Below are 27232 nucleotides of genomic sequence, written 5' to 3'. Positions count from 1 at the left end.
AATTGTATTAATGGTTTTTAAAATCTTAAATGGGTTGTCAGCGTCTTATTTAACGGAGCTCTTACATGTCCTTACACCTGTCAGGGCGCTGTGGTCTTGTGATCACTTGCTCCTCGATGTGCCCAGATCTAGGTTGAAGAATAAAGGTTACAGAGCCTTTGCAGTGGCTGCTCCATATCTCTGGATTAGTTTACCTATTCATGTAAGGAAAGCTATTGTAACGGACCATTGTAACATTCAAGTCCTTGCTTAAAGGGACACTTCACCCGTGTGAACATTAATCTTTATTGAAAGTGGGTCATATATGTAGTCGAACTGTACCAAAAAATTCGAATTTGGTGCCTTCTGGACCGAGTAAAGACAGAAAGTAACTTTAGGGTGAATTTGTATGGAAAACCACAACTCCCACAATGCACCACTTTGCACAGCTCCACAAGCCACTCCCACTAATCCAGAACAACGCCTATTGAGGTATCCGCCTATCAGATTCAGAGAAAGCACTATCGCGTCTACAGGGATAGCTACCCCCAGAGTTTGAAATTCATTTCGCAGAGAAAATATATAGTTTGTTGCCGAAATACTCCTCGTTACTATTTATTTAGAAATAGTTAATTACTGGATGGTACCGGGATGTTCAGTCTGAACAAGGAAAGGAAAAAAAGTAAGTTTTCATTTCCTACCGAGAGATGCTGAGCGATGCAAACAGTGGCTAAGAGCGATTAACCACCAGATGTATTCGCAAGAGACAGCCATGGAAGACCTAAAAAACAAGAAGATTTGCAGTCTACATTTCAAAAATGAAGACTTCCAAATAAATTTCATGGGAATGAAGAAAGTCGTTTTTTTGGATACCGCAGTTCCATCGGTGTTTACGTTTCAAGATGCCGATGAACAGCCTGGAACATCTGGCACTAGCAGCACTAAACGCATCCGCTTGGAGGTAAGAGTTGCTCGACTCTATTTCTGATCACACAAATACAGTCATCTGCAGTAAAGTAGGGCATCACAAATTAGTTGGTTGTATATATGTTGGCTGTTTACAATGTAAATCTGCCGTCTTCCGCATGTTTTTCTTGCTAGTGGTAATGTGTCGTCATCACTAAAAATCCAATCGTCAACATCTCTGTGTCCGTAGGTGCACAGTGAAAGCACAGGCACCACCAGTCCGCCCCAGCTCGAAGTAACGTTAGTCCGGGCTCCTCGTCCACGACAGGCAGGTCTTCTGCCTCGGCTGCAGAAGCCGCCTCCTGGTTCTCCATCAGCCTCAGCTGCTCATCACTATATTTCGGCTCGTAAAGATAACCACGAACATCGGATTCGAGCAGCAGATTTTCAAAATCCTCTTCACCCATGTCCTGTTTTGTCTCTTCCGTCATAACCTCCTAGTTCCACAGCGCTTGTTAGCTTAGCTTCCAAACAAGATGGCGGATATTGCTTTCTGTATCTGCAAGTGAAGTCCCACCCACTGATCTCTAATAGGTCTGTAGCGTGAGTGGGTCCCACCCCCTGGATAAATGATGAGTTAGTGTTTGTAGTCTTACCCTTATTCAAAGAAATTGGACTTCCTGCTTTTTATGACGCAAAATGACGATTTTTGCGTCATAAAAAGCAGGAAGTGGAACACTTAAATCCTTATTTCTCCCATCTCAGGGGAAAACAAGGGAATAAACCATGACCATTCAAAAAAGTGACTGGGTTTCTAAAGATACAAAGTCTAATGCAAATGGGTGAAGTGTTCCTTTAAGACCCATTATTATGCCTTGGCTTTCAATTCAAGTTGAGCTTTGATATCTTGACCTATTGTTGCTTATTTTTATTGTATATTGTGTATTGTTTGTGTATTTTTATTTTATTTTATTTTTTATCTTGAATTTTGTTAAGCACTTTGGTCAATCATGGTTGTTCTTAAACGTGCTATAAATAAACTTGAACTGAACTGAACCGAACTGAAATGGTGGTTAAATTAACGAAAAATAAAGCTTCAACCCCAGATGTTTCCAAACAGCACAGCAGTAATACAATACAATACAATACAATACAATACATTTTTATTTGTAAAGCACATTTAAAACAACCAAGGTTCGCCAAAGTGCTGAACACTGACATAATTTCAGACAAATTTTAAACACATGACAAGAGCACAAGACACAGTTAAACATGTGACAATACAAAACAAAACAAAAAGCAGAAATTAACTCTCAGGCCGGTTTAAAAGCCAATGAATAAAAGTGAGTTTTAAGTCGTGATTTAAAAGTGTCAAGGCTGGGAGGAACCCTGACACCCATAGGCTGATCATTCCACAGCCTAGGGGCCACGACTGAAAAAGCTCGATCACCCCTATTTTTAAGTCTTGTTCTAGGAACAGATAAGAGTAGTTGGTCAGCAGACCTTAATGATCTCAGAGGAGCATGCATCATCAGTAGATCATCTATGTAAGCTGGGGCTTGCCCATGAAGAGATTAAAAAACAAATAATAAAATCTTAAACTGTATTCTAAAACAAACTGGTAGCCAATGAAGAGAGGCAAGAACAGGCATAATGTGCTCCCGTTTACGGGTTCCTGTAAGTAGTTGAGCGGCAGCATTCTGAACTATTTGCAATCTAGAGAGAGAGTCCTGGTTAACTCCTATATATAACGCATTACAATAGTCCAGGCGGGTGGTGATAAAAGCATGTGTAACCCTCTCCAAATCTTTAAAAGATAAAAATGGCTTCAATTTGGCTTCAATTTTGGCTTTGGAGAAAAAACTAGCTTTTACAACAGAGTTTATCTGTTTCTTTAAATTAAGATCACTATCCATCTTTACACCAAGGTTCGTTACCATAGACTTGACATAGGGCGTAAGTTTCCCAGGTCCAATTTGGAGGTGCTAGTAGAACTGCTAGGTCTAAAAATCATAATTTCAGTTTTACTTTCATTAAAATGTAAAACATTTAAAGCCATCCATGCTTTAATGTCGTAAAAGCAATCTAACAACCTTTTTGTCGAGTCATCACCTTTACTCTTTATAGGCAGGTAGATTTGTAAATCATCTGCGTACAGATTGAAACTAATATTATGCTTCCTTAAGATAGATCCCCGAAGCAAGTAAAGGGAGAAGAGAATCGTTCCCAAAATAAAAGTAATGACTTTATGAATTTCTTTACTTACAATATGGATAATATTTGAGAGGAAATCATAACTATGCAACCCTCTACTACAGTATCGCATCAGACAGTGCATTGTAGTCTCCCTGAGGAAAAATTTGATTCATTCATTGCTATAGGAGAGGAAAAATTGTCTACACTCGGTAAATCATCTAAATGATTTAGGCCCTATACCAACTAACCTATTGAAAGAGATGCTTCCAGAGGTCATAGATCCTCTTCTTAATATCATTAATTAATCTTGGTCATTAGGATACATACCGAAAACTTTAAAGCTGGCTATGATTAAACCGCTTGTTAAAAAAACGCAACTTGTTCCTATAGTCAATTAGCCTTTTCTGTCAAAGACACTAGAAAAGGCAGTATCTAGTATCAGTAGGCAGTTTGTACGAGTAAACGAAGAGATGTCATATCGGTCAAAAGTGCAGTGTACCACAAGGCTCAGTGCTAGTTCATTCACAAAATTAACGGAATGAATAGCTGATATAAAAAACTGGATGACTAGTAATTTCCTACAACTTAATTCTGAAAAAACAGAGATTCTAATTATCACACCAAAAAACGTCCTCACGTTTTCTAATAACCTAGAATACCGTCTAACACTTGATGGCTGCTCTGTTAAGTCTTCGTCGTCAGTTAGGAACCTGGGTGTGCTCTTTGATAGCAATCTTTCATTTGAAAGTCACGTTTTTGTAAAACCACATCCTTCCATCTTAAAAATATGTCTAAATTACGACATACAGTTTATGCTCTCAATGACAAATGCGAAACACTTAGTTCATATGTTCCTGACATCAAGGCTAGATTATTGTAATGCTCTTATGGCCGGTTGTTCTGCATGTATAATTAAACAAGCTACAGCTGGTTCAAAACGCAGCCGTTAGAGTTCTTACCATAACCAGGAAGTATGACCATAATAGCCCGGTTCTGTCAACACTGCATTTGCTCCCTATTAATCATCGTATACATTTTTAAATATTACCGATTACTTACAAAGCACTTAATGGTTTAGCTCCCCAGTACTTGAACGAGCTCTTAAGACTTTTCTTCACCTTTATTGCGATCTCAAAAATCTGGCCAGTTAACTATAATGTCAACTAGTCTCTCACCTGTGAAGGCCTCCTTCCCTTTCCCTCTGTACAGATAAAACGTTATCAAAATGATTCCAGTTCGCATGGATACGCAGAAGCGACTAAAAATTCTGTATTATGCAGGCCAGACAAGTAATTTGCTGAGTTCAATTTGTAAAGAAAGACTACGTGCCTGGGCACATATACTGTATATTCAAACGTCATCGTTTTCATAGATTCAAGTTTTTGAAGTTTACACGGAGATGATAGTGTTTTTCAAAAATTTTCAAAACTTGCACCTTGGAACCTATTTCAAAGTTTTCGTTCCTGAGCCAGCAAACACTGTTGTCTTGCAAATGAATGGCCAGAACACATTAAAAGTTTTTTTGTTTTTCGGTTAAAAATGGTGTCATGTAAGCGACCCCTAAATTAATAACTAATGATCTTTGCAACGGAAGTGAATCAATCAAAAACTAGCTTTAGCTGGACAACAACTTTATTCCAGAGCTGCTGTAAAGCCAAACCAATCTCTGTTACTTTCATTTCCTATTATCACTCTATAGCTGGTTTGAAACAATCTATATTGTTAAAAGCGCTATATAAATGAAGGTGACTTGACTTGACTTAAAGCGTCTTTGGTGTTTCCATGGTTTCCATGGAAGTAAAAGCAGAAATCGAGTGTAGGGCTAGGGCGGATATGAAGTCATTCACTGGCGACGCAATTACATGGGCCGTTACACTGATTAAAATAGCTGACTTTTCTGGATTTAAACATTATTGGTAAAATTTGCAATAATGTAAATACACAAGTCAACAAAATATACAATTTTTCTAGTGGTTTTTGGATATTGGAATCCAAAAATCTTACAAATTGTGCCTTTAAAGAGGAAATGTACGATAAGAAACAAAACTGATAGTGTTTATCACAGTCCTCCATGAAATATGTTTCTTGTGTTTGGGGTGAATGGTGGACAGACTAGCACAGACTAGCATCACTCCTGGATTTGTATTATATTATTGTATTTTTCGGTGTTTTGACCCTTAACAGTAACATAATCACTTTTTTGTAAACATTTTGGGGAATGTCCTTGCCTATTTTGTGATGCAACACAAGCAGCTTCAATGATATCCAATGGGTTTTCTGTAGGTCAGAGGAAGTTATTAAAATAATTTGAAAATATAACTTAATTTTGAAATGACTGTTATCTGTAAATATATTTATGTTTATTTATCTATGACAATCTGCTCTCATTTAACACAATTTGATGTTTCCCTGCTAATTACACACACACACACACACACACACACACACACACACACACACACACACACACACACACACACACACACACACACACACACACACACATATATATATATATATATATATGTATAGTCTGTGCTTAATGACCTACAGTCATTTATTCTCAAAATACAACACAATACAACTTTAACTTTTGCACTGTTGCACAAAGAACAGTTCCAAGTTTTGAGCATTCCTGAAATGACAAGCATATGCATTTCCTCATGTCCTCGGACATCTATAGCCTCTATTTAGAATAGAAGGTCACATGTGACAGGACAAATCCTTCATCGTTGTTTTGGTCATGATGACCCTTATTTTTGACCAAAATTCTCTGGGTCACCCTCTCATTTTTCTCATCCTTAACTGTTTGTTCTTCCAACAATTCCCACTGCAGTTCTTTAATTAATTTAGTATTTATTTCAATGATTAAATTCTCTCTCTTTCAGATGCATCCTATTAGTGGTCACAATGATTAAATTAATAATGCCCTAAAATTGCAATCTAATTAAAACCTATTACAATCAGCCACTACTGTGTTCTCTGTAAAAATATATGCACTTAAAAAAAACATATCAGCTACAGTATTATGCATTTGGAGACAAATTTGCACTTCAAACAGTTTGGTTAATTTATGACATCTTATTTAATAGGTTACAAACCAAACAATGCACATTCACATCCTTTGAGAACAGTACATTTGGCCCAAAATGCAAATAATGACATGACAGTGACTAATGGTAAAGATGTATAAAAAAACACGTCTTATGACATACTGTACATATGAAGCTGCAAAATACAATAAAAAAAGAAATACATACACATTTATGATACTTACAGTGACATAAAACACTTGTATAACTTATATTAATATGCACTGTACCTCTGTATATACAAATATGTATTCTTTGTGGATACACAGAACTGTTTCCTATAGTCATTTCAAAAACAGTAAAAAGAAAAAAATAAACATGTCACTCTTGAATTCCAAAATAACATTGTAAATTGCTCATCAGGGCACAGGTATTTGGCAGGTGCAGCTGTGTGAGTTTCTGGTTTTGCTCCATCAATGCCTTTAGATTGCCGGTTCAGAAGGGCACAAATAAGGCCGAACATGCTTCGAAAAAACTAATGAAAATGAAAGCAAAATGAAAAGTAAAAACCAGAAAAATAATTGAAATAACCAGTAAAATATGCAGTAAAAAAGTGAAAGCCTCAAAGTCAATTTTATTTTTGGTGATCTAATATATGAGGATAAATATTATGCAACAGGAATTGATTGAACTGTGAAAAGTGAGAGTTCACAGTAAAATGAAGGTGTTTGGATGCAAGGGGTTAAAGACTTACAGGGCAAATAAATAAATAAAAAAGATGTTTCAGAAGTTTTTTTTTTTTATTACTTCGAATTATAGATAAATGGTGCTCATTAAGACCAGGACCGGCTCATTGTCCCGCCCTCATGCCAGTAAACATGTCATCAGAGAAGAGATGTCTGCAAGAGGGAGGGGAAGTTCTTTTGATTAAAGTTTATGAGGGAACATGAATTTTAAAATAATGATGTGCGTGGATAAATCATTTATAATAAATAATATTTAAAGAAATTCAATAAAAAATAAGAATTGTCAATTTTGATTTCATGGTGACTTTAAAAATATATATAAACAATCAGTCTGGATTTCATGTTAAAGGCCGGTGTTGTGAAGACTCTATGCAAAACTGCAAAGAAAAAATATCTATAACAAAAACATATAAACTTGCAATGAAATGTTCACGATGTTGGATTTATTACAATTGCAGTCATTATTTATTCTGTTTATTGAACTGATTGGATTTTCTTTAAAAAAACTGTTACTAGTCTCGCTTGCATCACAGGTTGGGAGAAAGTCTAAGGTTGTGCAATGTTTAGAATGGAAGATCATTTGTATGCATTTAACTTTTTTTTTTTTTGCCACAGGAGCTTAATATTTTGTCTCTTGTCTAACTAGAGTACATGAAAGCCAGAGGCTGTAGCAGCTGAAATAAAGGACCTGTGCTGGAAATCGCATGACCTGACAACCTAACAATCAGCAAACAAAACAGATCGACTGTAAGAAACAGTGGAAATCAGAGACATTGAATCAGAAGGTGAAATGGAGAGAGGGGAGAAAAAAAGTCAACGCCAAACCAACACACACACACACACACACACACACACACACACACACACACACACACACACACACACACACACACACACACACACACACACACACACACACACACACACACACACACACACACACACACAAACAGACACACACACACACACACACACACACACACACACACACACCAACACAGAGACAGAGAGAGAGAATATTGCACATAACTCTTTCTCATCTTCTAATAATACATGAGAATATCATAGGCATAACCATGCAGTAGATGATTAGTCTATTTTCAAAGTTCACAGGCTAACAATTAAGGTAATTAATCAGGACGTGCATGTACTGTAGACTGTAGAGACATGATTGGCTACTGTCCTGACCCGTTCATTATGATGGGCCTTGTTGCATTGTAGAGAAATCAACAGGTTTCACATCCTAGCAACAAAACAATCCAGTAATATAATGAACACACACACACAAACACACTCACTAAAGAGGGACATTTTGTAACCTTACCCTCCAGTATATACGCGCACACACACAGACGCACAACACTTGTTTTGGTGACACGAGCATGTCAATACTGCTGTTTCAAATGGAAATGGTGCGATGGTCTCATGAAAGGCAGTTCTGAGTCTGTGCATCACCTTCCCAGTACCCTCCAACCCCTGTCTCTGGCTATCAGACCATCATGTGATCAGATCCCAATGCTGAGTTCTTTAATACTCCCAATTCACACTTTCAGAAACATCACGTCTGCAATACAATCACTGGTTCTTTACATGTTTTTTTTTTTTTTGCATTTCAAAACGGTGCTCATATAAATGTGTTGACTTCAGTGGTACCCTGACACACAGCATTATGGGAGAATAAATTAAACATGAAATGGCTTTCCAGAAGATTTTAATGAGCTCAATCCATCTGCTTTAGTGATGTCACATGAGCTCCTCTAAGTATAGCTCAGTGTGTTTTACATACATGAAATAAAGATTACTCTGTTTCATTTGGTGGAATTGTTTGAGGATCTGTGTGTTTTTTGGGGTTCAGCAGGAAAAATGTCTAACTGTCTACTTTTAAATTAAAGCATCTAATTCTTGGTGAATGATAGTCTACAGTGAGCTCATGGGTGTTCACAGCGTTCGCAGCGCACTTGTGTGCGAAGTACAGCGCAAGAGATGGAGGTTTTAGTTTTAATACAGAGTCTCATCACCGAAGTAAGAGAAGCCTTTGAACTCGTCCTGGTTGATTTGCTTGATAATGGCGTCTTCTACCGGGGTGAGCACCGGCTCCTCACGGGTGAAGTCCTGGTCAAAATTGTTGACGTCTCTTTTGGTTTTCTGTGAAAGGAGAAGAAGAATGTGTGATTCAAGAGAGATTTCAGGACAATAACACACAAAAACACACTTGTACATACACAAACACAGTGGGGACTTCAGCACTCTGACTGACCCCAGGAACACTTTCCCTGCCAATATTTCAGCAGTTCCCTTTCAGTCGATAACGTCGGACGTAGTCGACGCGACTGAAATGGGATCACGCTAGGGAGCCTATCATCTTCGATTACTATTGAACGAGCCAATGGAATTTGGCGTGCGTGATTTGCATCACACACTCCGCCCCCGCGGCGCGGGTATAAATACGGAAGTGGATGCACGCACTAGTTGCCTTTCGCTTCGGAGCCGTTCGTCTTTGATGTCTCTGAAGAGTGCTGTTGTGTTCAACGAGCGAGTGTGTCGGTGTTCTTGCGGGAAGACCTCTCCAGTGTTGGTGTTCTACAGCGTGGTGCAGCGGTGATCGCGAGCTTCTCAGCTCTCAACTGCTGTTTTAACAGCATCAAATTTCTACTGTTTGTTTGTGTGTTGACGGTTGGTTAGAGGGCGAGAAGTGAGTGCTTCACTGTTAGTTGAAAGACTATTCAGTGTTTGCCGCGGTCATTCCCTGTGTGCTCCGGCACTGGTGACGGTCCCATTTCCTAAAAGAGCAACACGGGTGTGAGTGCGTCTTTTTCAAGATGCCATTCCATCCGTGCGTTTCTGGGTGCGGTCTGGCACTATCCCCTTCTGACGGTCACGAAAGTTGTGTCGCATGTTTGGGCTTACAGCATGCTGAGGCAGCTTTCGTGGATGAGACATGTTCTCACTGCGGGAACATGTCCATCTCGGTGTTGAGATCTAGACTCGCCTTCGTTAAAAGCGTTGGCGCAGTCCCCACCTCTGGGCCCCGCCCCTGTTCTTCCTCTGGGTTACCTTCCCAGAGGAGGACTGGGGTGCCGTCCAAGCTGGGTGATCTGAGGATCACAGTGAGGGGTAATCCGCCCGGCCACGCCCCGTGGGTCCCTCACTCCTCTTTCACACCGCAACCGGTGGAGCTCCCCATTGATCCCGCTGGTCCCTCTGTAATGGACGGGCCAGCCGTGTCATTTGGGGCCCCTCCAGGGGATACGTTGTCAATCGCAGCATCGGAGGGGGAGCTGAACTCTGGAGATGATGACTCGGCTGCACTGCCTCCCTCCGGGAGACCAGTGTTGCCCGAGCCAGATCCAGAGATGTCAGCTATGCTGAAAAAGGCCGCTGAGGCGGTAGGGCTCGTGTGGAACCCTCCACCGTGTCCCGAGCCGTCTCGGTTGGATGATTGGTATATCGGGGCGGGCCGTACTGGTTCTCAGTCCGCCGCCCCGGTTCCTTTCTTTCCTGAAGTGCATGAGGAGCTTACGAGGGCATGGATGGCACCTTTCTCTGCCAGAAACCGCCTGAGTAGCTCCTCCCCTCTCACTACCCTTGATGGGGGAGCGGTGAAGGGTTACGAGGCTATCCCTCCGGTGGAGCGGGCCGTTGCGATGCAGTTATGCCCAACGGCGGCCGCTTCCTGGAGAGGTGATCCTCGTCACCCCTCTAAAGCCTGTAAGTTCTCGTCCGCTCTTACGGGCAAGGCTTACAAAGCTTGTGGGCAAGCCGCTTCCTCCTTGCATGCCATGGCGTTGCTCCAGGTCCACCAGGCCCAGGCACTCATGAACATGCACGAGGGTAGTTCGGACCCTGAGCTCATGGGTGAGCTCCGCACTGCAACTGACCTCGCCCTCCGGGCGGCGAAGGTTGCAGCTCGCGCGGTGGGTTCGGCGATGTCCACACTAGTGGTCCAGGAGCGCCATCTCTGGCTCAACCTGGCCGATATGAGAGATGCGGACAAGGTTCGGTTCCTGGACTCTCCCATTTCCCAGGTTGGGTTATTCGGCGACGCTGTGGAGAACTTTGCCCAACAGTTCTCTACAGCTCAGAAGCAGACGGAGGCCATCCGGCACATCCTGCCTCGGAGGGACGCTGCTGCCTTCACCCGCCCCCCGAGGTCAGATCCTCCGCCTGCTCGTCGCCGAGGGCGTCCGCCTGCAGCCGCCTCAGCTCCCGCCGAACCACCGCAGCAGCCTTCACCCAGGTTCCGGCGCGGAGCCGGCCGCGGAAGGGGCGCCCAGCCCGCTCCAGGCGCTGCCAAGCCAGGTGGTAAGTTCCAGCGCAAAAGAAAACGCTGAACCTGGACGGGCTCTCAGGGATGGAGGAGTTGCTTGTGGAGTGGTCGCCGATCCACTCCCTCTGGCTGGTTGGAGGGCCGGCTGGAGTTTTTTGTTATGTGTGTGTCTGTTCCGCCGCTGGCCCCTATAAAAACGGGGTCAGCGGTACCCACATATTCAGAAAAAGAGCAATTTTTCTATTCCTGAGTCCCAAGTGGGCCAGTATGGCGGATGTGACCCTGTATAATAGCCTTACATCCCCCAGCTTCCCTTGGTCGCCAACAGGCAGCTTGGGGCGTTCGAGGACCCGGTCATCCGCCTTCTCACGTCCCCTGCCGCTGGTGGAGACAGGTAAGTGTTGCACTGCACACTAACACCACTGTCTCTACTTTGCTGCCCCACCTCAGGCTCGGCGACCCCGCTCAGGTCAGTGATAGTAACATCACATTAGGTGTTGAGCAGACGTGCTCCTGAAAATTCAGTGATATTCTTCACACCAGGTGTTGAGCAGTGCTCCTGACTTGGGCGTGCTTATCTTATCCTGCTGGCGAAGGATTTGATATAGCCGCTCCTCCAGCCGGTACGAAGGCCAGTTGTAAACTCGTTCTTCGTGCTACTAGGTGGTGGGTTGTGACCATCTTGGCCCAAGATTGGTCTGCAGCTTTGGCCTGAAGGACACGTGGTGTCCTTCCCCTCGAGTGCTCCAGAGCCCGTTGGGTCTTCAGGTCAGCTGGAAGAGAGTAATCTCGCCCACGGGCTGAGTATCTCTGTTTCAGTTTTGGAGAGGTACTCGATCCAACACGTCTCTCCAGTGAGAATGTGTTCAGCTGGGGTTGAAGTGAGAAAGGGTCCCACTGAAAAGATTCAGAGGCTCCTGGGGTATACGATAGCGACAGCCTAAGTTGGCTTCCTCCGTATGTGACCGCTTCAGCGCTAGCTTTACGATCGAGTCCCAAGGTGACCGTGGCAGAGCAGCTCACCCTGTGTGACTATAGTTCATCCCGGTCTGCTGCCAAACCCTCCTCAGCAGAGGGGCCATGTACAAAGGGCGTGTTTTAACGGGGGCCTGGGCGACCCCCGACTACACGGGCATTCGTGCCTCGAGTTGTTAGACATTGCGGGTGTCACAAACTCTCCCGTCACCTCCTCCTTGGAGTCAGACGCTTCTGAGGGCGCCTTGTTCCACCCCTCCCGCTTACTCAATCGTGCCGCCATCGAGCCTCACGACAGTTATAGCCAGGGCAAGTGGAGACTCCATCCCCTGGGTCCGCTGGGTCTTGACCATTCCGGGGCCGCTCAATTGCCCCCCCGGTTTTATTTTTCCGCCAGTGTTTGAGTAAACCGAGCGGACTACCCTTGGACAAACACGGGGTCCCAGCTGTCCCAGGGGCCCGCAGAATACGTTTAACCCCAGTGAGCCTTCTAAGAAGTGACGGCGACTCAGGGTCGCCTTGCGCTGCTCAGGTCAGTGAGATCATCACACTTCATGTTGAGCAGAGTTGCTCCTGAAACTCGGTGAAGTTCATCGCACTCAGGTGTTGAGCAGCAATGCTCCTGTAGCTCAGTGAGTCCATCACAGGTAGCGCAGTGAATTCATCACACGCAGTGCTGAGCAGAAATGCTCCTGGTGCTCAGTGAAGTTCCTCGCACTCAAGTGTTGAGCAGTAATGCTCCTGAAGCTCAGTGAGTTTATCACACTCAGGTGTTGAGCAGTAATGCTCCTGAAGCTCAGTGAACTTGTCACACTCAAGTGCTGAGCAGAAATGCTCCTGTCGTTCAGTGAAATTCTTCGCACTCAAGTGTTGAGCAGAAATGCTCCTGAAGCTCAGTGAGGGAATGCTCCTGAAGTTCAGTGAACTTGTCACACTCAAGTGCTGAGCAGAAATGCTCCTGTCGCTCAGTGAGGTTCTTCGTGCTCAAGTGTTGAGCAGAAATGCTCCTGAAGCTCGGTGAGTTTATCACACTCAGGTGTTGAGCAGGAATGCTCCTGAAGCTCAGTGAACTTGTCACACCCAAGTGCTGAGCAGAAAATGCTCCTGAAGCCCAGTGATCTTCACATGTTGTGTTGAGCAATGCTCCTGTCTTTTGCGCCCGTCACTTGCACCTACGTGCCATGTCAGGAGAGGAACAGGTCTTCATAGTTGCCCCTTATTGGCCCAACTAGACCTGGTTCCCTTCAACAGCCTTCCTGACTTCCCCTGGAAACTCTTTCGGGGACGGGGCACGATGGCACACGCGTTCTTCCCCCGGAGATTCCGGGCGGTCTTACATCGGAACGCGGAGGTTCAGGTGGCTATCACAAGACATGTGATAGTTACCATCACTTCTGCGAGCACCCCCTAGAATTGGGTAGCGTGCTTACGCCTTTAGAAGTGGAACCTAGTCGTTGAGTGCGTCTTCTCTCCTGAGGAGATCCTGAAAGCTTTCGATCACTTCAGTGCTCTCTTTCCTGCAAAATGGGTTGCAGTAGGCTGTTTTCCTAAATCACCCTCAAAATGATGTTGCCTCGGTGTTTAAACGACGCTCATCGTGTTGCAGAAGTATGCAGAAGCACGTTCTGGTCGTCAGGTTCCTGAGGAGCAAGGTCTTGTAAATCCTTGTGTCCCTCTTTATCCTCTTGGGCCTTGTCCCTGGTGCGACTGCACTGCAGAGACCGCCCCTGAGCCACTGCAGGTAGTGAGTTAAAAATTCTGTTATATCAGTTCTCCTGCTCGCGTGGTCTCTACTAGAGGGTAGGGACTTGCTCGCTTTCGGTCAACGTATTGTGCCTGGAGTCTGGGCCGGCTAACTCTCACAGGTGAGACCCCGGCTCGGATTGTGCCCAAGGTTCCTACCTCTCCCGTAATAGGAGCAGGTGGTGAGCCTGCAAGCGCTGCCCTGGAGGAGGCAGATCCAGCCCTGGCTTCTCTGTCCGTTTGCTTGGACGTGTACAGAATGCAAGTCATAGACCTCAGACCAGCTCTTCAAATATCTGTTGGAATGCAGCAGAGAGGGAAGGCTGTTTCCATGCAAAGTTGCACTTAGTGCTTGCCTTCATTTCGGCAAAGATCCGAGATGCAACATGTCCACTTAGGTGTTGAGCTCCTCTATGAGGAGTGTAAAGGGCTCCGCCTGGGCGTTGACGATATACTTTGCTAAACAGATTCTAGAGTTGGGGGCTGGACGACACTTGGTTGAACCGCTGCTTCCCGTGGGCTCCCTTCTCATGAAGCCAGTTTCACCGTGAGCCCGGTTCAAGTGTCGGCTTGCTGCGCCATTCCCCTCCTATGGACTGGATACGTGCGCCTTTTTACTCCAGTTGAGTTCCCTTAAAATTGAACCCTGTTGAGTTCCTCCACACCCCTCCGACGTCGGACGTGCGGAACGTCTGGTGTTAGGCCTACCACTCGTAAGCAGTGTGGAACCTGTGTTAGGCTGGGTCCATATGTTGCGGTCCCTTCGGTGACCCCATATGTGTATTCTTCCACGATACGGCTCCCTGCGGTGAGCCCGTGTCTCCCCTCGGCAGAGTCTCTCTGCCGTCACTGTCCGGTGTGTCTCCCCCCGTCTTAGGCTGGAGCCTCCCCAGTGACATTCCATATGTTAGACTGCCCGGTTTCCGCCCAGTTCATATGTGTATTCTCCACATTACCTCCCTCTGGGTTGGATGTGGCTTCCGCAGCGTCCCTTCCTTCCAACGTACGGGGAACGCTTTCCCAGTGGTCCTGTAGGAACAGCAGTGACTTCCCTGGCCTAAGCCCTGTCCTTCCCCGCCTTAAGTTTGCGGGGGCATCAGGAGGCTTTGGTTTAGGCACTGGAAGGTGGCAGCGTTAGTGGCGTGTTCAATGGTTGATCCCATTTCAGTCGCGTCGACTACGTCCGACGTTATCGACTGAAAGGGAACGTCCTGGTTGCGTATGCAACCCACCGTTCCCTGAAGGAGGGAACGGAGGACGTAGTCCCCTTGCCACTACCGCTGGACCACCGCTGACCCCGGGTTACTCTCGGCTCCTCAGCGAAAAGCAACTAGTGCGTGCATCCACTTCCGTATTTATACCCGCGCCGCGGGGGCGGAGTGTGTGATGCAAATCACGCACGCCAAATTCCATTGGCTCGTTCAATAGTAATCGAAGATGATAGGCTCCCTAGCGTGATCCCATTTCAGTCGCGTCGACTACGTCCTCCGTTCCCTCCTTCAGGGAACGGTGGGTTGCATACGCAACCAGGACGTTACTATGCGTGTCCCATATTTCTGTCGACTGAACCAATGATGCCAATCATCTGTGAATTAATCATTCTATTGAGATGTTATTTTCTTTTCAGTGAGATGTCCAAATTGGTTTGCAAAATGGTTTGAATCAATTCACATTCGTTCAGAACGTTCTCTCAATGAATCATCAGAATCGATTTCTCACTCGGTAAAACACAGTATCGGGATATTTAAGGAAGAGCAAACAGTGTGGTATGAAGTGGACATTCATCAACAAACAATTTAACTAAAGGCTTCTTTTTGAGAGAACACTTTGAGAAAATTCAACTTCTGCCGTGTCATGTGAATAAGCAGCCATTATCCATTAAGCAGCTGTTTTTCAGTTGTTTTTCTATTTGAACATATGCTAGATGGATATCTTTGATCATTTTGTTTGAAATGTTTTCAGTTTTAAATCATTTAAAGGGGCACCCTTACGAAAAAGAAGTATACTTCAAGTTAATTTTATGAAGTATACTTAAGTAATGATCAAGTATATTTTAAGTATAATTATGTAGTAAGTATACTAATGTCAATATGTACTAGTAGTAAACTTGTAAGTGTACTATTTTAATACTGCTTGGGACTAAATTGACCCACTTTTAGTATATAAAAGTATATGTTTAAGTGTACTATAAGTGTTACATTAGTAAACTTTAAGTGCACAACTAGTTCATAATTAAGTTTCTCATTTGTAGTGCAAGTGAACTTATGGGTATACAAGTAGTTTACTATTTTAATACTTGTAGCAAATTTTTAGTTTATGAAAGTACACTTTTAGTTTAGTAGTTTTATTCTACAAGTTTTCTTTAAGTGAACTTAACATCATACTTGTAGTTTACTAATTATATATTCTTTTTGCTCTTTTAGTGTACTCTCAGTAAACTACTAGTTTAGTAGTTTTATACTGCAAGTATACTTGCATGGTTTCTTTTAGTGTACTCTCAGTAAACTACTAGTTTAGTAGTTTTATACTAGAAGTTTTCTCTTCATGTGTAACGCTTCATTTAATTTGTAAACATTAAGCAGTTTTGATTTACACGCTGTTTAATGTTTGATGATCATGTTATTTTACATTTGAGTGAGCAATCTTCTATCACTTGTTTCAGCTTCTTCTTCTCCTGTGTTTTGATCTGGAGATTCTGTACTAGAAGATGTGTCATAGCATATAACAGTGAAAACATGGATAGCTGGAAAATTCAGTCAATGGTGGGGAAAGAGCAAAGTAGAATTAAAGTAAATTCCTATGTACACTACCAGTGGACTAGCCTACACTAAAATTCATATATGCAGAATTAGAAACCTATCTGTTTTATATCAATATTTGAATCAATATTTTCAAACAATGTAAGTTTCATAAGACTGTATATGAAAAACTATGTAAAAAAAGGTATATTTAATAGGCTACTCGATCAAAAGAGTTAACACAACTACAAGCCAAGTGTACTTTGAATACTTAATTATACTTTTAAGTATATCTCAATCAAAAGATTGTGTACAAGTAGCCTATTGGCCAAATATACTTAGACTTTTCTGTCAGTATAAGTCAAGTATACTTAAGTGCAATTTGAAGTATATTTCTGAGAAGTAAAGTATATTTCTGAGAAGTACATACAAATTAGACTGAAAGTATACTTTCTTCTTTTTTTTTAGTTTAAAAGAAGTATACTAATAGCACACTTGAATAAACTTCTTTTTCGTAAGGGTAGCTCACCAATTTAAATTAATTTGGATAATCTTCAAAACACAAATTAAGATATTTTTAATAAAAAAAAAAGAAGAATGAATCCATAAGAATCAAGTGGTTTAATCCAAGTCTTGTAAAGAGATTAAATTGTTTAAGAAAATATTTAATTTAGGCTTATAGTCACATACAGTATAAACACACATACTGTACATAGGCTGCATCTGACATCGCATTCTCTCTTGAGTAGGTACTTATTTTGAATAAGTACTTCATGACTGCTAAAAAAATACGTTCTATATAATATGAGTGTGTGAACACCGAATGTAATCTGGACATACCACATTCATCATGTTGCCCTTATCACGTGATCTACCAGCGTCAGTTGCGTCGCTTCACTGCCATTCACAAACCCTCTGCCGGGGCTTTGATAGTAAAGTGTCCATCGTATGCACACTTCAGAATCTCACCAAAAGTAATAGGTCATCCGGGTATGTTTCGGACATTCTTCTTTTGTCACATACTGTATTTTGCATACTATATAGTAGGGAAGTATTCGATTTTGAATGCAGCCATATAATGCATTACATATGGTTAAACACAGAAGCTTGTGAAGGGGAATCACATGATTCCATTACACGCTATATAAATATTTATATTTAAGTATTTTCATTTTTTTAAGTATTTATTATACAAAACTTGGATTAAACCAAGGATTGTGGATTTGTTAAATGACACCTTTTCTAAGTTTTGCTTATCTGGACATTCAATGGAGGGACAGAAATCTCTCAGGTTCCAAATATCTTAATTTGTGTTTCGAAGATTAACCAAAATCATGAAGGAGAGTAAAGGATGACAGCATTTTCATTTTTGGATTAACCCTTTAAAATGTGTCTAGAGGCAATTGCTCGCACTGATTGTTTGACGGGTGTAATAGATACATGAATGTCAGACATACTCAAAAATTCTAACTTTAGTTGAATTGTTACCTTTAGCAAATACATTTTTTCAACAACAACAACAACAAAACCTTTGTCACTGTGCGTACCCTCAGATGATATCCTGCAGTTTCCCCTGTCCAAACATGCATGCACATACTCCCATATTTTTATATCATGGATTGACAATCATTTTGACAATTCTTCTTGGTAATTACTGGCACGGTGAAGAAGTTTCTCCTTGTTTAAAACACAACACAACACAAAAATATATCTGTGCATGTCTTTTCCCCAACTCTCCAGACCTCTCCTTTCATTCACACCCTCTAAGGGCTCTCATCGGCATTGTGAACAGGCGTGAGAATGGGGCGGACGGACAGACCTCTCCTCACACTATCTGAGACGCATTTCACATACACTTACAGGAGCCAGCATGCATCTCTGTATCAAAGTACTGTGTCTGATGTGTTCTGAGAGTCCAAGAGCATCTCAGATATCCCGCTGTTCACACTACCAAAAACAGACATGTGACACAAACACTTCAAAGAACCATGAGGGTTCAAGTACCGTAATGTTCTAGATACCTGTATTTAGAGCGGCCAGTGTTTATGTCTGTGGTGAACCAGCCAATATACAGAGTTAAACTGTGTCCTAACCAGACACGATGTGATAAAGCGGCAAGCGGTATATCCTAGTTCCTCAATAACAATTAGATCTTTATTTCCCTTTCTTCCGAAACCCAGTTGTTCCACTCTATTAAACATCAAATACATTCTAATTGGCTGTGATTTTATCATTTTGCAGCAGTGACTTGACTTGTCCACACAAATGTATTATGTCATGCCAGGTAAGTGTTATACATAAACACACACTCTATTAGCAGATTTCACAACGGTTCAAGTTGTTCATACGTATTCACCGCGTTTTGTTTGAAAGTGCCTTCTGAGTGAACTGTGCTTCATAGTTCGCAACACCACTGTCAATATACAATGTACCGTTTTTGCCTGTGGAATTGTGCGAAAGTGACTTCACATTAAGGCAGAGTCATAGTTTAAATGGAACTTAAATTAGCAATTTGGAATACTTTTATGGCAATTTCATACAAAGACTCCACTCACAACTGATTCCAGTTTAGCATTAACTTTAGTTATTAATGCAACCTTTTAAAATGAGCAAGTTGCTAAGATAACAATAAGCATAAAAAATATTGGCCTATACTGCATAGCACACACATAAATTGAATAAGTCTGTTTTTAATTTAACAGCTATTTTAAATGATTCTTGTTGATATTGAATGACTTATATTGAACACATATTTTTCTTTGTTTTACAAATTGCAAAGCATTCTGGGATTGACCTCTGTGGGAAGGATAAACGCACTGTCTGCCTTCAAATTTGCAGCATAGCCATGTCGTCCACCTCGCCTATGATGCCTTAAAATGCTGCCTACGTAGGCAGTGCACTAGGTTTTGTAACAGAGTGACAGTCCTCAATATCTCACACACAATGATACTCACAATACGTGGTTTGAATGGCGGCTTGATCTTCCTCTGTTCCAGAAGTACCCAATCAATCTCTTTGAAGAATGGATGCACTTTAATAGCTTCCTCCAGTCCTTGGGACACAACACAACCCAACCGCTTACTGGGACTCTTCGTCATGAACTAAACAATGGTGCGAAGAAAGAAGAAACAATTAGAGAAGCAAAAATATCAAAGATTTGGGCCATGATGCTGACAGCAGACATGTTAACCAGAAGACATATGCATAATGTTAAGTTGGGATGATCAATGATGATGAATGAGTGATGTAAGAATGCATTCTGTGGAAGATGACCTGGGCTGACCATAGGTCATGTGACCACAGTGCCAGTGAGACAGATCGCAGTGTGCACCACACTCTCCAAGACAAACAGACTGTGTTTCCCACAAAGCTTAACAAATAGGCAAAGGACGGCCAAAGTAAATCTTGGACATGTGAAGGAAAAAGGCGACACACACACACACACACACACACACACACACACACACACACACACACACACACACACACACACACACACACACACACACACACACACACACACACACACACACACACACACACACAGATGTCCCCGGACACTATGGTTACATTCATACTGCAAGCCTTAGTATGCATTTCTGATTTATTGGTTAGATGTAATTTTTTCTTGGCTATTCACATTATATTTCAAATGTGGCCAACGTCAGATTGAAGTGTTTTCACAGTCCTGAACCAACCCGCATGTGCAAAAGAACAATAAAAAAGATGACAAGCAGCACGCTGTCATATGGAAGTAAACATAGAGGCCATTGAAGTCAACGTTCACATGCTCATTTATAAGGTGATGTGCCACGTAAATTCGTGTGCAAGACACATATGGGAATGATATATAATGTATAGTTTTCCCTGAAGTTTTGCTTGTATAGAGCTGTCACTGTGATTTTTATGAGCAGTATTGGGGGTAATGCATTACAAGAATTATGTAATCAGATTACTTTTTTCAAGTAACTAGTAATGTAACACATTACTTATATACTGTGTTGTGTGCACTGTGTAAACATGATGGTTACTATAATTCTAGACTAAATGTGAGCCGGCATTTACTCGTCTCACAAAAACAGATTCAGTATTCCTTAAAATGAATAAAACGGTGAAATGCAAACTCAGAATATTACGCAAACCTGCAATAATTAAATATGTTAAATAACACAAATATACTTTATGTATTAATCTCACTTTATTAATCAATCTCTTTGCTACTGACCTTCGATGATCCAATTCAACCATGCAAATAAGCAAAAATGACTTTAGATAAACTTGACATGATGAAATTTCTTCTCCTGTATTATATTCTACTGCAATCCAGAATGACAGCACAGCTGAAAGTTTTGATATGCGCCCTCTACTGTACAGGCGAGATTTTGCATTTCCTTCAGCCTGAGGCTGATTAATTTTACTGTTGGTGTGAAAGGGCCTTTACATTAATTTTGCCAAATGTAGACCTTTTTAAAATAAAAATGAAAAACAAGCAAGACCAGCCCATTTGAGAGCAAGTAACATAATGCATTAGTTTCCTTAAAAAGTAACTAAGTAACGGGAGTAACGCAATATTGCAATGCATTCCTTCCACTGTCCCTCCACTGTCTACCTTTGCAGGTGTCTTTTTATATATTAACCGAGTGACCAAAGAACTATCGGTATGTACTATGACCAAAGTGTCTCCAGTCCATGCAAAATTTTGTCGAACATCGATCTAGATTGACATAAAAGTCAATTGAATTCCAACATAAGTCTTCAGACTGAGGTCACATTGCAAAACACCGGGCCTATATCTGATTTAGGACCGCATATGAAAGTGGCCTAAATCAGAATCGAAAAGATCAGATTCCATGTGGTTTGTGCTTTTCACACACTATATATATATATATGTATATATACATTTATATACTGTTCTTACAGCTGGTAAAGTGCGCCGTGAGAGCGCTGAAAAGCTGTTCTTACAGCTGGTAAGATCACCAGTGAGAGAGAGGTCCACATTCCTGTCTGTGTTCGCTGTGACCATTCCCCTGCGTGCTTCAGCACCAAGGAGAGCAGTCCCTAAAAGAGCGGGGCCTAAAAGAGCTCTACACGGGTAGAGCGCGTCTTTTTAAACATGTCACTCTACCTGTGTGTTTCTGGATGCTGTCGTTACTTGGGATCACAGAATGGTCACGAGCGATGTATCGCGTGTCTGGGCATTGAACACGCTGAGGCAGTGTTCGTGGATGAGTCATTCACCCATTGTGGGAAGATGACCATCTCGGAGCGACAGTCGAGACTCTCGTTCCTGCAAAGTGGTGGAGTACCTGTGCCTCTGCCGCGATCTAACCCTCCACAGAGAGTTACTTCAGGCAGTAGTGCAGGTGACCTGAGGGTTACGGTGAGCACGCTTCCTTCGGGGAAACCAACCCCCTGGGAACGCTCATCCCTCCCACGCTCCGCAGCCATTTGAGCCACCGACGGAACGTGCTGGACCATCCACAAGGTGTGTACCAGGTGTGTGCTGTCATTCTAGAGGGTTACGGTGAGCGCGCTTCCTTCGGGGAACAAACCCCTAGGAACGCTCACCCCTCCCACGCTCCGCAGCCAGTTGAGCCACTGACGAAACGTGCTGGACCATCCACAAGGTGTGTACCAGTCGCTTCCTTCAGCACTCCCCACGTTGAACAGATGTCAATCGCTACATCGGAGGGTGGGTCAGACTTCTGTGGTGATAATAATTCGGCGCCGCTGCCCCCTTCGGGTGTGACAGCAGTGCTTCATGATCGAGTCCCGAGGTGACCATGGCAGAGCGGCACGCCCTGTATGACAACAGATCACCCCGGCCTGCCGTCAAACCCTAAGCCCGTGATCAGAACTTTCGTTTCTACGGGCCAAACCGCTCCTAGAACAAGGTCCACTAACACCGTCTGAGGGGCCATGTACAAAGGGCATGCTTTAACAGAGGAACTCTCCTTCAAATTCCTCCAACACCAAATGATCTGAGCTGTGCCATTCACATTCATTTTATAGCTCGATACTTTTACTGTTTGTCAACAATTTGTTTTTTTTAAATTTTCCAAAAGCATTTTAGGAGAAACATTAGAGACAAAGTAAATAAATGAAACATGAGCAATAAAATCTTCCTCAGCTCTTTTTCATATGCACTGGTCCTCAACAAACTCGTCTCCATACCGGTGAGTGATCTTCAACCAGATGGAACATTCTGATTGTTCCAATCCAATCTGACTTCTGACCTATAATGCTGCCTGAAACATAATCGTACACTGTTCGTTCATTGGCCAGAGGAGAACTGGCCCCCCAACTGAGCCTGGATTCTCCCAAGGTTTTTTCTACATCCTGCCACATGATGGAGTTTTGGTTCCTTGCTACTGTCGCCTTTTTCGCCTTTTTACCTTTGTTACCATTGGCTTTTGGGTTGCTTAATTGGGGACATTAAATTTAACATTTCATTCAATATTCAACAATAATATTTATCTGCCTGCATTGACACCATTATATGAGAACTGAACTGAACTGGATGATGACATCACGGTTTTCTCCAGAGCGGCTATATATATATATATATATATATATATATATATATATATAAAAATTAACTAAATTAATAACGTTTTTTACAACAAAATGAAACATCACTGAACTTACTTAAGATGGACTAGGACGCTTTTTTCTTCTGGAAACAAACTTTGTTGCATTTTCCTGTTATCTCTGTAACAATCTGTATTGTAAAAAGCGCTATATAAATAAATGTTACTTGACTTGACTTAACCAATTTGGACAGTTAAAACAGGAGGAACCCATGCAATGGTGGGCTGCTCATCCTGAAATGAGACCTCTGAGATTACACAATCCAAAAATCCAGCGGGGAACACAAACAATCTGTTCTTTTCCCAGAAGAAGTGTAATTTTTCTAATCTGTCATCTTCTTTTGCTCTTCTATTACTTAACAACTCACAACTGTTCTTTCCAGAAGAGTGAGAGAGCAAGCAAAATTAATTCTTTGAAAAATTCCCTAAGAAAGGGCACGTACCGCTTTAAGAATGCTGACGGCCTCTTTGCTGAGCCACACGGGATATAAGACGTCATCATGGAGAATGGACTCAAAAAGGTCATCTTCATTATCTGCTTCAAAAGGAGGCTGACCAGCCATCATCTCATACATCAGCACACCTAGAGCCCACCAATCCACTGATGGACCATACTCAAGCTCCTGCAAGATCTGCAAAGGACACATCACAACAAAGAGAATTTCATTTGAAGCCTACAATAGAATAACTGAGGATATATAGTGCAGATCAAAGCACTTGTTCTGTGCTGATTTGGAGAGAAAAACCGGCAGTTGTCTGTGAAGTTCTTCGGTCACGGATGGTTATGACTGTAAACTAAATATGAAAACTGATCTGAATGTAATGAAAAACTAAGACTGAACTGAAAATGGAAAACACTGAAAAACTAAAACTATTTCATCGGGCAACATTAATGAAACACACATCTGTGTTCATAAAACCATTCTCAAGTAAATTGTCACAATAATTAACAAAAAATAGACAAAGAATAAACAAAAAAACGTTTACTAAGAAATTCAGAGTATCTCGGCTTGTGCTTTATAAATGAGGCTCACAGTATGAAAGCTGGTGATAAACCAATCAATCAGTAAATATCTGATATCAGTCAATTGACAAAAATATTTAAAGGTACACTATGCGACTTTTTTGTTTAAAATTAACACCATTTAAATAATGTTTTCGTCGTACCCTGATTCACTATGGTAAGCCTATTATAAATCCTCATATTTTAGACCTAGAGGTTTTGTGGTAAATTGCAAACATATATCACTCGCCTGTGTGTGTCTAGTCATTTCCGTAAATAGATAAACGTTGCTCCGGCTACTTTGACATGCATCTGTATATGGTGTGGGAGTGGCATAGGTTAGTTGTCACAACAAGCGCAAAGGTAGACATGAAGCACGCTGAATCTCGAACCTCCGGAGAATTACCAGTTTTTAAAAAAGCCAAACAGTGGAGAGTCTGCTGGCAAAAAGAGAATGCGACAGAGCTCGTAATAAAACAAGATCCAGCATTGGCTTGGCTTTTTGAAGATGGCAAGAACTGAAAGATTTGAAATGTTGTAAAAGGAGATGGCATGTTTATTCCTCAACAGGTGAGTAAGGTATTTTATTGAACAGATGAATTGCCATATGTAGCTCTCTAACAGAGTTCATTGTGAATCATTATCTGTTGTGAAGGGTCATGGAATTTTTTTTTTAAGGAGGTACCCATTATCTATTAATAGGTATAGATACACTGTGAAAAAAAATTATATGATCAATAAGTTATGACAACATATTTTTTACATGGCTTTAACTCATCAAAATAAGTTAAGCAATTTACAACTTTTTTATGTTATACAAGAAACAACCAATTTTTTAAAAGTTATTTGAATGACATTTAAGTTGAAATGACTTAAACATCCAAGTTGATTGCACTTGTACAGTCAGCAAGTCAGCTTAAGATCCTTTCCATCTAAACTGGTTATATGTCTTAAGACTAATAGTGATTGTCTTTTTCGGTCATGAGACAGAACAAGTTTCATCTGCACAGTCACGCAGAGCCAAAAAACAACCAAAACAATGTTCTTCCTGAAATTGCATGCAGTTTTGTTTTTTAACCAAAAGCCTATAATGGTAAAAATCCACTCACTAATTTTTTTTAAGTCAAAAGCTGTCTCTCCGAACGAGCTGATTCAGATTCCCCCCTACAATGTTGTCATAGTGGGGAGAAGCCCCGCCCACAGTCAGTGGTGATCTGCCCTATTAGCATAGTAATCGTAATTATACTCTAGATCTAATATTATCGCATGGAATCAATGTTGATGCCGTTAAAATTCAGAGCGACGACATTTCAGATCATTATCTAGTCTCGTGTATACTTCATTTAGCCAAGGCTAATAATATTCCTGATCAGTTTCATCTCCTCAGCATCCCAGATAGCTTAGAAGAACTCGATATTGCGACATAAACTTTTGACTTTCTCTTTTCCAGCACTTTAGACACAATTGCTCCTTTGCGCTTAAAGAAGATTAAAGAAAATAGTCCAACGCCATGGTACAACGAGCACACTCAGGCCCTTAAGAGAGCAGCCTGAAAAATGGAGTGCAACTGGAAGAAAACAAAACTAAAGTTTTTTCGCATTTCATGTAAAGAAAGCACGATTGCATACAGAGAGCCCTTAAAAACTGCTAGATCTGCTTATTTTTCAACCCTATTAGAGGAAAATAAACAAAACCCTAGGTATTTATTTGAAACAGAGGCTAAATTAACGAAAAATAAAGCTTCAACCCCAGACGTTTCCAAGCAGTACAGCAGAAATTACTTTATTAACTTCTTTTCTTACAAGATTGATAATATCAGGGAGAAAATTAGAACTATGCAACCGTCTACTACAGTATCGAATCAGACAGTGCATTGTAGTCTCCCTGAGGAAAAATTTGATTCATTCATTGCTATAGGAGAGCAAGAATTTTCTAAACTCGTTAAATCATCTAAATCGGCAACATGTATGTTAGACCCTATACCGTCTAAGCTATTGAAAGAGATGCTTCCAGAGGTCATAGATCTTCTTCTTAATATCATTAATTCGCCTTTGTCATTAGGATACGTACCAAGAACTTTTAAGCTTGCTATTTTTAAACCGCTTGTTAAAAAAACTCAACTTGATCCTACAGAATTAGTCAATTACAGGCCGATCTCGAATCTACCTTTTTTTGTCAAAGATACTAGAAAAGGCAGTATCCTCACAACTATGTTCCTTTTTAGAAAGAAATGGTATCTGCGAGGATTTTCAGTCAGGATTTAGACCGTGCCATAGTACTGAGACAGGTCTCATCAGAGTCACAAATGATTTGCTCTTATCATCCGATCGTGGTTGTATCTCTCTATTAGTGTTACTCGATCTTAGTGCTGCATTTGATTCCATTGACCACAACATTATTTTAAATAGACTTGAAAATTATGTTGGCATAAGTGGAATTGCATTACTATGGTTTAAATCATACTTATCTGACCGTTATCAGTTTGTAGCAGTAAACAAAGAGATGTCTTATTGATCAAAAGTTCAGCATGGCGTACAACTAGGCTCAGTACTAGGACCGTTACTGTTGACTCTGTACATGCTACCCTAGTATGCTAGTTGATATCATTAGAAAGCATTGCATTAGTTTTCACTGTTATGCTGATGATACTCAGCTCTATATTTCTTCACGCCCTCACAAAACTTACCAATTCACAAAATTAACGGAATGCATAGCTGATATAAAAAACTTTTGTAAAAAAGACTGAGCTCAGGCGATCCCCGCGGTACAGCGGAAAGTGGCAGGAAGACGTAACGTCTCCGTTCCCTATTCAGGGAACGAGGGTTACATACGTAACCGAGGCGTTCCCTTTCGTTGTCACTCCGAGTTACGTCGGATGACGACGAATGGGGTTACCAGTCTAATCACGCCACCTTCTCGGCTGTCTTCCAGTGCCCTGCGTAAATCTGAGATCCTTGTCGTGAGATTGGCACGGACAAAGGACTCCTATCTAGCACAGGAATACCAAGGTACACTGGGGAACAATATCCCATTGTTTAGAGGAAATATGCAATTATT

At 41.7% G+C, this 27232-nt stretch overlaps 1 protein-coding gene across 1 annotated transcript in view; it reads right to left on the bottom strand.

Moving 5' to 3' along the window:
- Nucleotides 1–6147: 6147 nt before the first annotated feature.
- Nucleotides 6148–27232, bottom strand: part of prkceb (protein kinase C, epsilon b) — a 144713-nt gene continuing 123628 nt past the window's right edge. Inside the window, exons 13-15 of the mRNA XM_077236384.1 lie at nucleotides 23616–23804; nucleotides 19537–19683; nucleotides 6148–9004 (exon numbers count right to left, since the gene is read on the bottom strand). Of these exons, the coding sequence (XP_077092499.1) occupies nucleotides 8858–9004; nucleotides 19537–19683; nucleotides 23616–23804 (483 nt within the window). The 3' untranslated portion in view covers nucleotides 6148–8857. The remainder of the gene's footprint in view (nucleotides 9005–19536; nucleotides 19684–23615; nucleotides 23805–27232) is intronic.

The sequence above is a fragment of the Siphateles boraxobius genome, unplaced genomic scaffold (genome assembly GCF_051911475.1).
Source record: "Siphateles boraxobius isolate OS27281-9 unplaced genomic scaffold, OSU_SipBor_1 20, whole genome shotgun sequence".
Lineage (NCBI taxonomy): Eukaryota > Metazoa > Chordata > Actinopteri > Cypriniformes > Leuciscidae > Siphateles > Siphateles boraxobius.
Note: the sequence above shows the minus strand (reverse complement) of the source record. Positions and strands in the feature narration are given on the sequence as shown.